This window comes from Embiotoca jacksoni, unplaced genomic scaffold (assembly GCF_022577435.1).
Source record: "Embiotoca jacksoni isolate LCO1_2020_lvr unplaced genomic scaffold, fEmbJac1.0.p SCAF_99, whole genome shotgun sequence".
In the NCBI taxonomy this organism is placed as follows: domain Eukaryota; kingdom Metazoa; phylum Chordata; class Actinopteri; family Embiotocidae; genus Embiotoca; species Embiotoca jacksoni.
In genome coordinates, this window is record NW_027185457.1 from 48,738 (window position 1) to 61,127 (window position 12,390).

A 12,390-nucleotide genomic window follows, 5' to 3' on the forward strand; every position below is an offset into this window, starting at 1 on the left:
GTAAAGTAAAATAGTTCCCAAAAGTAAAACAAGGAGTCCGGTAAAATGTAAATAAAAGAAGTTAAAGTTAAGAACAGAATAGGAGGAAAACAAATTTAATAAAACCTACTTTAGAATGATTCACCGAATAAACACCAATTAAATCAATCTATCTATCTATCTATCTATCTATCTATCTATCTATCTATCTATCTATCTATCTATCTATCAGCTTTCTCCTCGACAGTTGTTATTTTAATGTTTCACCAATTGATGGCAGCATTACTGAGCTCATGACAATCAGTTTAATCATTAGTTGATTGTTTCAGGCACATTTCACTGGTTGATTTCAACCTCTGAAATCTGAACCTTTAATACTTTAATCCGTCATACGACAGTGAAATAAATAATGCAGGAATACCACCGCTCCACCTGGCTTACCAGGTAATCGAGAGAGAAAATGAAGGATTAGTTGCTAAATAAAAAAAACATATAGAAACTGATTTTTTTATTAAGATATAAAAGACAGATGCATTTTTATACACTGTTCAATGACATTAACAAGAAATCTCTGAACTGCTACAAAATCAGTGTAAACATTTTCTGGTTGGTCATTTAAAGACGTAAAGTCTCAGCGATGAGATAGAAGAGAGAGTGCAGAGAAGTTATTGTAAACGATGCACACCTTCCTCTCACTCAACATAACACTGATGGATACTGTACACGTAAAAGCAACAAGACACAACATTACAAAAACAAAAGATTATTCATGATCGTTGAGAGTAACTATATTTTAGTGCAGGTTTTTTTTTTTGTTGTTGTTGCTTTGTTTGTCAGTTTCATTCACACTGACCCCACTCTGGACCACCATTTGTATTTACAGTATATTTGTCTACAGTCGTTCAGACACGAGGGGGCAGCGCTGCTTTAGTTTACTGCTGCGGTTTCCTCTCCGGCAGCAAGCAGCTGGCTTCGCTCCATGGCACTTTAGTTAGAAGAAGATTAGGCAGCAGATAAACACACTCTGTGGTTTTAAAGGAAGATTTCACAACACACTTAGTTTAGTCTGTCTTGCTGAGGGTTCGATGAGAAGGTGGAGCATGTGCCATCTTTGAGTCCAATATCCAGCTCTCCTTCATACATCCATGAGTTGAGCAGATGTTTCTCGACAGAATTATTTTTTCATGAAAAGTCATTTTTCAGGATTCGTAATGTTCAGAACAATGTATTGATTTTTTTTTTTTGATTTTTTTTTTTACAGCTGCTTCTTTCATAATGGATTTTGCGTCTGAAAAACGACGTACGCTAAAGCAGTTCGGCCGCTTTTAAGCGCCAATCAACCGTGATGTCACCCAACGGTTTGTGAGCAGTTTTTGAAGCCTCAAGTCCGGCGTTATGGCCGTCGCCAACTTGTTTTTGTTGGGAGCCAGAAGTGACCATATGTGGACCAGCTGGGGACGAGTGTCAGGTGGATGTGAATGAGAACCAGACACTATGCCCCGCCCACCTATAGTGGAAACCTAACTGCACTCCAGGACATTTACTGACTTTATATATCATGAGAAGTTGATCCTTTTTTAATCAGAATCTTATGGAACAAGAGATTTTTTTTGTTTTTGAGCCAGGCCCTTGTGGCCCTCTGTGGTATTGCACTTTAAAGCACTTCTGCATTGGCTTCAATTTTCAGACTATATCCATTTTGATATACAGACTACAGACACTCTGTGATGTTATAACGTTATAAAATATTTGGTAGTGTAACACCCCCTCTTGGAAATGCGTGTATAACGCCCTCATTTTAGTTACGAGGTGGCTGCAACAGGCGCTCAGCTCCACAATGTTCTTTCTTTGGTTTGGGTTCAATATGCAAGAACTGCAAAACACTTACATTTGGCTGTAACAAAGTGCAAGCTGGTTTTTAGTTGTTTTTATGAAACAAAAACCTCCTGTTTTATAAAATTTTTGGCTTGTCTAACACACACACACACACACACACACACACACACACACACACACACACACACACACACACACTAGAAAATACAATCTAACATACACTTAGTGATTTTTAGAGTTTTCGGACGGCAGGTACATTTTGCTACCTTCATACAGGACCAGGTTTGAGAGTAGCGTCAGTTTTCTCAGGTAACTTTTAGCCAAACTGGAAGTAACTAAATCTTCCAAACTGTCATCAACTTCATCAAACTGTCATCAAAAACTGTTCCTTTGAGTGTTTCGCCCGCTAAATGTATTTAACGTGATGGTTCACAACCTTTTTGGCTTGTAACATCTTAAAATCAAGCCTCTTGCCAACACTTATCTCATTGCACATATTGAGTAAAAAATATCCAATATTTCACCCCCCCCCAAAAAAAAAGTCCAGAAAAAATGAGAATATTTTGTGAATGAAAACTGTGTTGTTCACTGCATTATGCAGTAGATTATTGTTTTAATATTTCCTGGCTGTTGTGGAGGCAGAAATATCCTCATTGGATGAGTTGAACGTTGGTGGCAGTGAGAAAAACGAAAGCGCATAGCTCATTCTATCCAGATCACTAATGCTGTGGTCATCTCTGAATAACAAAGTCATTGCTATTTACATATGTCATTCCTTATTTGGACATTAAGTGTATATTTGCCGGTTTTCTTGCAGTTTCTCAGCCTAAAATTCCCATTGACACACATTCATTTCACACCTGCCAAGAAGAAGAACAACGTTGGTAAAATCGTCTTTGGAGTATACGTACGGCCTGTCGTTGATGTCACTGATTGTCGGCCGTCACGCGTCGTTCACGCTGCGTTTTTGAGCTTTTTGGAAAAACAAAGTGATTCCGTTTCTGTTTGCCATCACGAGTCCAGGTAGATGGAGTAGATCTGGTTGAGGCAGCGGTCGACGCCTCCCGCCTGGAAGAGGAAGCTGTCGTCTGGGCAGGGAGGCATGGAGTAACCTCCCCCCGCCTGACCCTGCAGGTCCTGCAGCAAATCAAACCCTGAGGAAAAAAAAACCCCGGAATAATTCGGTTTTTAACAGCAGCCGCGTTCTTTTAATGCAAAGAAGAGTTTATTTTCATCCTTTGTCGCCAGTCAGCTAACTTATCTTGTGTGTTTCAAACAATTGCTAAAGGATTGCTATCCTCCGAATTCTTACAATGTCTATAACCAATAATTTACACTGAAAACCTGTTGAATGAAAATATGAAAACCGTCAGACTTTCAGCTCGTTGCTCCGGTTTTACTAAAATGTACCGTTTTGATTCAGGATGTGTAAATCAGCATCTTGGTTTACATTTCGCCCTTTTATATTAACAATGACTCGCATGACTACCTCGATGTCGCTACAGAGAATGTTTTGGTAACTTTCAGCTCATTGTTTTGTTTTTACCGCCCACGACTTTTCCGTTTTGGATCAGTGTTTTTAACCTCAGAGCAGACTTAGTGGGTGGAGGAGACCAAAACAGGGATATAAAAAAAAAAAAGAAAAGAAAAAAGTGTTTTTATGGTGTCTCACCTGTAGAGTGGCAGGTGGAGGGGTTGGTGAAGTAACTGGCAGATTCGAAGCCTCCATCGCTGCCTGGTTGAACCACCTTCCCTTCTCCATACAGACAGCCTTGAAGAACCACAGAGGAAATGTTGATGGAAATCCAGAGCATTAAAAGCAGGTCGCACTGACGACAGTTCAGTGAAGTCTGTCGGTACCTTGCTGCTGCGAGAACACCTGCTGCTGTTGGCTGTAGGCTTTCTGGTATCCCTGCAGCCTGATGTCGACCCTGTCTGAGGAGGCGCTCGCTGGGCTGCAGTCAGCCGACACGAACAAGGAGGCTGGTCTGTTCCTGGTAAATGACAAAATTACGTTTTCAGTCCCAAAAATAAACAACAATACAATTTATTTAAGTAAAAGTACTCCATTACACGTTAAAGCTCTAAATTCAAAATGTTACTGAACATTATGAATGTAATTATCAGGAAAATACAATTACAACATAAAAAAATAGGAGTAGTCTTACTTAAAACTATTGTTATATATTACAACATTAGATTATTAATATTCGTGCATTAATGCAAAAGCAGGATTTTACTGCTGTCAAGATGGAGCTAACGTTCAATTATTTTATTCGGACTGCAAGTATGTATTAACGCTTTGTGCAACCAGAGGCGAAATCCAGTAATTTAATTTCGTTAACAATGAAAATTTGGATAATGAATTAATAAGAAGGGTTTAATCAGACTGAGCGACAGCTTTGACTGGGTCTCACTAAACTTCCAACACAAATCTGGGATCAAATGAACCCAGGACCAAAAGTATTTTTTTTAAGTGCAGATAACCAACAGTTGTTGAAAGAGAACAAACATGTAAAACCAGCACAGTTCATATAAGGAAGCGTTTCCTCCTCGGGGGGGGGGGAGGAGTGGGAGGGGGTAACGTAGGCGGGTTTTGCGCGGAGCCGTATCCATCGCTTCTCTGCAAGAATGTGCTGACTGTGCACAAACAATCTGACTCAACGTGGAAACGAGTGAGTCAGTGGAGCCAAGTCGACAAGGAGAAAGAAAGGCAGCCGAATGTCTCTCCGAGGAGATATGCAGCTGAAACCCCCCCAGCATTGTATTTGAATCCTCCCTTCCCCCCTCCCCTCTCCTCCCCTTCCTCCCTTCAAAGAGCTCAATCTCAGCATTTCATGTGGCCTGAGAGATCTCCTGGATGATGTGCTGCAGCGTATTGGTCCCCGGGGAGCCGGACGGCCTTGGTTTCTGCTGGAGGGGTTTTTCAGCGGGCTTCATAAACAAGCCAGGCCTTGTCAGAGATACCGACGGGCCGCTGGCCCGTGCAGCCGTCTATATTTGCATGTGACCGGCTATAAAAAGAGGAAATGTTTGGAGATTTCTTTACATATCTATCATATATCATCCCCAGGTCTCTTTATTACCCATTTCCCATGTCAAATGCTATTACACTGAATTTAACAGTCTCTGCTTTCAGTGGAGAAACACAATAAAAGCCAAAATTAATCAGAAGGACTTTTTTGAAACTGATATAACTTACAGATGGCTGCAGCTTCCCGAGGTAATAAGGGCCAGGCTTTGTATAGGATTATGTAAACAAAGTGGGCTTTGATATAGTGTGACGGCTGAAGTGAACGCGCGGCGATGACTGCGAGCCCCAAGAATTCGACACGTCTCTGGATTCCCCTCGGTGGCCCCTGAACCGTCAGCGCTGACCTTAGCTCTAAACAACGCCGGCTGCTCCACGGCTTACATTCTTGTATCGCTGCAACAACATAGCTGAGATGTCTGAGCCGTGCCGTGCCGATCTGTCGCTTCGTGGACGGTGAGCCCAAACCGCTCAGATCCGTCGAGCTTAACGAAGTCTCCGCCGCCCGAGGGAGCTGCTGTCAGCACGACCTCAGGAAACCGTTTCTCTGATCACATTTTACCGGCCACTCGCTTCTTTTCTTTCCAACTAACTGCAGCCGGCTGCTTGTACATATATATATATATATATATACACACACACACAGTACATACATATATATATATACACATATATATATATATATATATATATATATATATATATAGTTTTTTAAGCCCAAGTAGGCACCACTGTTTTCGTTGGTTACACGCAGTACATATATATATATATATATATAATATAATAATATAACAGTGGTGCCTACTTGGGCTTAAAAAACTTGATCTGTTTTCAGCTTGAGCTTAAAAAAACCAAAAACAACCACTGAATTACTTCTGTGATAGATTTATTTGATCACACAGGGTTGTGTTTAATGTGTGAAGTACAGATGGAGATTTAATGCGATCTAAGTGCTACCAGTGATGTGCTTGGAGAAACTCGAGTAGGCTCATTTCATGTTGGATTTACAGTAAATACAGAAATGTGAGGACATGTCAAACATTTCACTTAAAACCAGCTTTTTGGGTCCGATGTCACTCGGAGATTCTGCAAAGTAAACTTCGTTACATCTCTTTCCTTCAAATTGTATAATAGTGTTTTTGTGCGAGAGCCATCCTGGTTAGCGCGCCTGTATCTGAGGGACACGCCGTTCCAAAAAAGCCGATCCAGCTCCTCACCGACCGCAAAATATACAAACACTGCACATCACAAATACCCGCTGATGGACGAGCCTCGGCGGGCCTCTGAATCCCTCAAGTATTAAAAGAAGTCGAAACGGCTCGTCCCAGCCAGAGTAAACACTCGGCCGCCTATGAGGTCAGAGCATGATGCCGGCTGCGCCGTGGAGCAAAGAGAATTTACTTTCACGTGTTTAACGTCTCGCTAAGTCATTTGGGGGAAAAACAAGTGCTTGTCTGGTATTGGCTTTGGCAGGTCGCGGTATACTGCGGGCACCACTGGGATTCAGTGACATCCTCCGCCGCTATAAAGAGACGTCAATGGACAGACTGTGGATAGCTTCATGGAAGCTCTGGCGGCACACTTTGCGGCCCGAGAGATGCGGCGATGAGGCGAGCACAGTTACATGTCTTGAAAATGCACACGGACAACCCGACAACTGATTCGCCAAAATTTGACTTTGTTTGGTGGATTTTAAATTGACTTAAACATGTGAAGAAATCAAGGTGAAACGTTCCCATACAGCTGTTAGAAGCAGGGTGTTTTTACTGGATATTAATTCTTTCATGGATGTTCACAGTAATCTAATTTGCTAAAAACACACCAACCTTAAGTGGCACATTATCAACTGTGTAATGCAGTTATATTAATAACACTAGAACAACTTTTTGGAGGTGTTGTGATTGAGATCAAATTCATCTAAACACATGGAAATACTGGCGAGGATGGAGGTAAAATATTTGCTTCGTTGGCGTTTTCTTATTTTAATCCAAAACATGAATTTCTCAGACCAAATCCAGGTTGTCTCTACTATTGAAAAAAAATTGCTTTTACACCAATGCAGATTTCCATTCATGTTTATATCTTAATAATGTTAATACATTAAATAGATCTGAAAAAACACAGCATTTGCCTCCTTTTTAACCCCTTAACTATCACCTCCTTTTTGGTTTCTTACGCTCTGGTTTAGATTGTTTGAATCGTGAGCCTTTGTGCTTTTAAACGACGTACAACTCGACAAATCTGTTTCAGAATTAGCCGAAGCTTTTCTAAATTCTGCGGCACAATGTTCACTGCTGAGCGTTATAGAAATGGGAGTTGCCTTCCTTTCGTTGGTGATGTATATATACACACACAACCAAGCGGCAACAACCACAACTTCAAAATTGATAATAAAGTACAATACCACTAATGGCCACAAGGGCTCCAAAAAAACAACACCGGTTGTACTCTTAGCTTGGTATCGAGGGACGGACGTGAGGGGGGGGACCTCAATACTCCACCGTCCGACCACTAATTCACAGACTGGGGTTGCATATGACATCAGCAGCATCAAGATCGCAGCGCTCATTTACGAGGTATTTTGGCTTCGCTCGTCACGCCGTCATGTCGTCCATCTTGCAATGTGAATACATATTCCATGAAATAAGACTTTTTGCCTTTTTCTTCCAAGGTCAATAATGAATCTTCCAGCAGAAGCTCAAACTGTAGGTTTAGATTTGTGCTCAGAGAAGAAAAAAAACAACTCCTCTTAACACCTCAGCCAAGACTTAAAGCCCATTTGAAAACAACTCATGGAAACACGTGAAGCAATGTGCATCATATGGGAAGATTTTCTATCATTTATAAAACCACCAAAATTTTATTTTGGCCCTTATCAATGTATTTTTTTTTTTTTTTTTTAATGAAACAGGCTGCCTTTGTTGTTACTGTTGTGCCAATAAAAGTTACTTTACGGGCAAACCTTCAATGACCCATGATTTGAAGCCGTACTGTCCAGAAACTGCAGCCCTGCAGGCTTTCAGCTGTATCTTTTTAGTCTCACGTCTACTTTTATACAGGGCTAGACAAAATTTGTCTCAGTTTACAGTACACATAAGTTCTGTGGCCTCCGACTACCCAATCAGTGCGACCGCAAAGCCATAACTCCATCTCTGGTGATAATGTCTCTGGTTTATTCAAGAATGCATACGCTCAACATCGCTCGCCCTGTTTCTGGGCATGTGCTCTCCAGACACGAGAGAAAGCAAAGTGACTGTGAAATCTTCAGACTCGCATCAAAACAGGGTCTTGATGGTGTTCTCGTATTTGAGGTTCGTTTGAGCCTGTCGGGTGACAAACCGCAGGGAGGAAGTGATTACAACCTCTTAAAAATGCTTTGAAACACGTCAGATTTGTCGAATAAATACGTTTAAGAGATATAAAGGCAAAAGTTTTGGGGTGAATCCTGGGAAGAGCTGATACCGAGAGGAGCAGAAAACTGTGGTCAGTTAGTTTTTACTATATTTATCTTTAGGAAAAAATAGCTCTGAATCAAAACTGCCAAAATGAAATTCAGCTCCATTGTATTGGGTTGGCAGCAGAAATCCCAGCAGCAGATAGTTGAGACCGTTGCCAGACACCACTAAGGGGTAAGTGGGAAAATATGTTTATTCTTTATTGTTTTTGTGATTTGGACGAACTGTCCAGCTAAGTTTGTCTCTGGGTACATACTTTAATGTCGTTAAAGTACTCGGCCTCTCAAGGATTAAAAGCAAACCTCATGTTAAAATACATGACGGTGAAGAATACTTTTTGACATTTATTGTTTCGCATTTTATGAAAAGAAAATACTCTTAATGGTGCAACAGTGCAAAACTCAGGGAGAAAAATTTGAGACGCAAAAGGCAAAAACTTCCCTGCAGTTGCTGCCCATAAGCAAGGCACTTAACAACCATTAGCAAGTTGTAAAAACTAGTCAGTTTCCAGCTGCGGTTGTTTCCGGTTGTTTTCCTAAATGCCTTTCCGGATGCAACACATTTACCTTCAACATCTCCTGCTCGATCACTCACCCCTCTCTCAGGCTCCTCGGGCTCGTCAGCGAAGATATCGGATTGTTGGCATCAAAGTTTCCCTCCAGGCCCGCAGGGTAGCCGGAGCAGCCGTCTGCCGATGGAGGCAGAAACTCTGGATTCCCCCTGTTGTGGGCAGTGCTGCTGTTCGAGTAGACACCTGAAAGACAGCCACAGCTGGCGTCGGTGGTTTTACTTCATTGAAGTATCCGCAAACACATGTCGGCCTGCAGGTAGCCCAGGGAAAAGGGAACACTGACACTTTTTGTGCAACAGCAGCTGGCTTAGATTGGCAAAAGGTACAACATACCATATCATATTTCTTCGTTGACTCTTTCTGCTCAATTTTTTTTTCCAAACACTGTAGTTTTTACCAAAATAAGACTAAATACAGAGCTAGAGATTTTTGCTAGCACAGTTAGCTTAGCTGTCTAAGTTTGCAATCGACATCCGCCAGCTATTTATCCAACAATTACTTCTTCAAGAAATCAATCTACTCAATTTTACTTCATGTAATTTTAACCCAAATAAAACTGTACGCACTTAATAAAAAAAAAAAAAAATCTCCAAACTTTGAGGTGACGTCTGCAAACTTCAAGTTCCAACTGTCCGAAACCTCGATTACATATTCAAAATGTACAGCTATTCGTATAATCTTAAAAGCCCGCAGCTTTGAAAGTAATTATTGAAAATGATTATGATATCATTTTCTGCCGAGCTAATCGTTTTAGCTGTAAAGCAAACGTAGAAGCTTTCAGTCGAGCCGCTAACAAGAAACAGAAGAAGCGTATTCTGTATGAAACGCGAGTATTTTAGACGCAGTGAGGAAACAAACAGACAGAGGAGAAGTAGGTAGTGCTGTGAGAATGGGTTGAGGAGTAATTTAATGCTGATAAATCTTCACTCTAAAACTGTAAGTCGAATCATATTTGGCGACGCAACCTTTGAAGTCTGCCGAGGCTGAGCGTCAAAACTAAAAAGACAGTTTTCATGCTGTTCATTTTGAAGCTGTAACACAAATACCTGCACGGCAGCAACAGGGCTTTCATCACTTTTAGTTTAAGCATAGCTGACGATGACTGGATATGTCACTGAAAATCCAGCCTGTATACTGTAATGTACATATGCTTAACATGCAGAAAGGAGGTTTCAGGTTACAACATAAAAAAATGTAAAAAAAAAATTCCCCTCGGGGATTCATAAAGTAACTACCTAACCTAACCCTAACCTAACATTTGGTGGTTTCTGATAAGGAGAAAGTCCTCTTGGGATATTTTCAAAATTAAACACTGACATGCTTGTTTCGCCTTGAAGAAACATAGCCCGTAGTGTGCTGTTTGAGGCTTTTCCCTGAATGTCTTCTGGGTATAACTGCAAGTAGTCTGAAGTAATAGACATGGACAGCTCTCCTGGACGCTCTCCGCTCTCCTTTGCCAACTGAGCCTCAGTGTACCTGACAGCTTCTTGATCCTGGTTCAGCCATTGAAAGGGAAAGAAAAAGAGCCTGGCTGGAAAACGGGTTTGGAGAAGCTGAAAGACGGGCGGGGTGAGGGCCAACTTGCCCACAGTCAGTGCCCGGTAATTGGACAAGGTAAACACTGGCATGATGAGCTATCATCGCAGGAATGAGAGAGGAGGGAGAGGAAAAGGAGCAAATGAGGCCATGGGAGGAAATCAAAGGGACAGCTTAGCAGGCCAGGTGTTGGGTCAATTACCCTTTTTCTTTGTTTTTGCTCATTTTCAGAGGTGTCGGAGGCTAAACGCAGACTTTTTTTTTTTTTTTTTTTTTTCAACCGCACGTACCTGTGAAGTCATCTAGAGCCGGTAGAGGCGAGCTGTTTCCTTGGTGGGAAGAGGCCGAGCTGTGGAGATGTTGCCTCGCCAGACAGTCACTCAAAATATCTGATTCCAGCATCGTGTGGACTTGAACCTGCCAATAAGACAAAGTACAGATGCTAATATAGACATAGATGATATACGGTGTTGTGTGTTCGTGTCGGTGAGCGTGTGTGGATCGCTGCCTGCATGTAGGGATGAGAGTGATTATGTTAAAAACTGCAGTTTAGTTGTCTTCCAACTGTGTTTTGCTGTTGAGCAATGCAACTCCCATGGAAATACATTTTAAAAGGACTGACTTCTCTTTTGATTGCATGTAGTAGATCAATTGGAAAGACAATAAATGTTCTGCAGGCGGTTTTCTACTGTTCATTTTTCAAAGACATGACGCTTCCACCAGATGCCTGGTTCTCATTTTGTCCGGCGATCCCGCTTCTCGAGGTATCAAATCCAGAGATCTTGTTTGGCAATCTTACTCCAAAATGTTCAGAGTTAAGGCAATTTTACTTTATTATGCAGCGTTAACAAAGCATCCCCCAGGACTTTTTTAAATCGATTTATCAACAGTTTCAGGACTCAGAAGAAGCTCGCGAAGGACACCCAAGAACCACAAAAGAGGTATGAATAACCAGCGACAAATGTTGACCCGAACCAGTGTTTATGAACACACGAACTTCAATAGCTGTGACACATCAGCTCAAAGAAATGTATAACCATAAGGAGTTTATGAAGTGCATGTTTAATATTTCAAAGTCTTATTTAGCCCCACAGGGTTTACTGCAGTGCAGGGCGTATCTGCCATGTCACAACTTACAAGCACACGTGGTTCTGTTTAAACCAAACAAGGCATGGGAGTACACACAAAGCCCCAGTGTCACTCACGGTCCATAGAAAACAAACAAGGCCCAGATAAAGCCGAACAATAGGCTCCCTATTCTGACTTCCACGGAGTGCGCGTAATATTTTGTTTTGTCGTATTTCATCCTACTGAATCATAAACACGCTCACTCTTTCCTCCTGATGCTGCTCTCCATCTCCAAGAAACAAGACGTATAACCACCGACCTCTGAGGAGCCCCGTCTCTCTGTGAAGAACTATTGCACTGCTAAAAACCTTTTTTGGAAGCGCAATATTTCAAACCTCAAGGTTAAAGGAAAAGTGTACAGACGCCTCATTTACCCGACAAACTGCCTGTTGACCTCCACCAGGTAAAAAAAAAAATAAAAATCAATCAAGATGCGACTTTGTGGCAGTGTTAATCAGCTCTCCTCATCGCTCGGTAACCGTGGTGATTATCCGGTCAGCAACACCAGACGAAACCATAGCAGCAGAATGCCGAAAGCACGTTGGGGAAACATCTTGAAGATACGATGCTACTTCACTGCTGCCAGACGAGCTCATGTTGAGCACGTTTAGCTCAAACATGGTCGAGGTTAGATCGCATTCCCTCCACTAACAAACTGCTCCAAAGCCCGTTTGGGACCGGACCACCTCCTCTTAAACGATTATCGAGTCCATACCTGGCCAAAGGAAGCAGAGTCCATTAATCCTGGTTGAAGTCCGTCTACGTACCTTTGTCCCTTGTCCTATAAAAGCAATTGAAATTGGCCCCAGACTGGAGCGCATTGCCAACTCTCCATTACAGTCGCAAATGATCGA

The 12,390-nt window shown here is 41.8% G+C and overlaps 1 protein-coding gene across 1 annotated transcript in view; it reads right to left on the bottom strand.

The window, feature by feature from the left end:
- Positions 1-508: 508 nt before the first annotated feature.
- Positions 509-12,390, bottom strand: part of LOC138193939 (zinc finger protein GLIS1) — a 38,682-nt gene continuing 26,800 nt past the window's right edge. The window contains exons 5-9 of the mRNA XM_069142253.1: positions 10,699-10,825; positions 8,896-9,055; positions 3,676-3,809; positions 3,488-3,586; positions 509-2,969 (exon numbers count right to left, since the gene is read on the bottom strand). Coding sequence (XP_068998354.1) covers positions 2,827-2,969; positions 3,488-3,586; positions 3,676-3,809; positions 8,896-9,055; positions 10,699-10,825 — 663 coding nt within the window. The 3' untranslated portion in view covers positions 509-2,826. The remainder of the gene's footprint in view (positions 2,970-3,487; positions 3,587-3,675; positions 3,810-8,895; positions 9,056-10,698; positions 10,826-12,390) is intronic.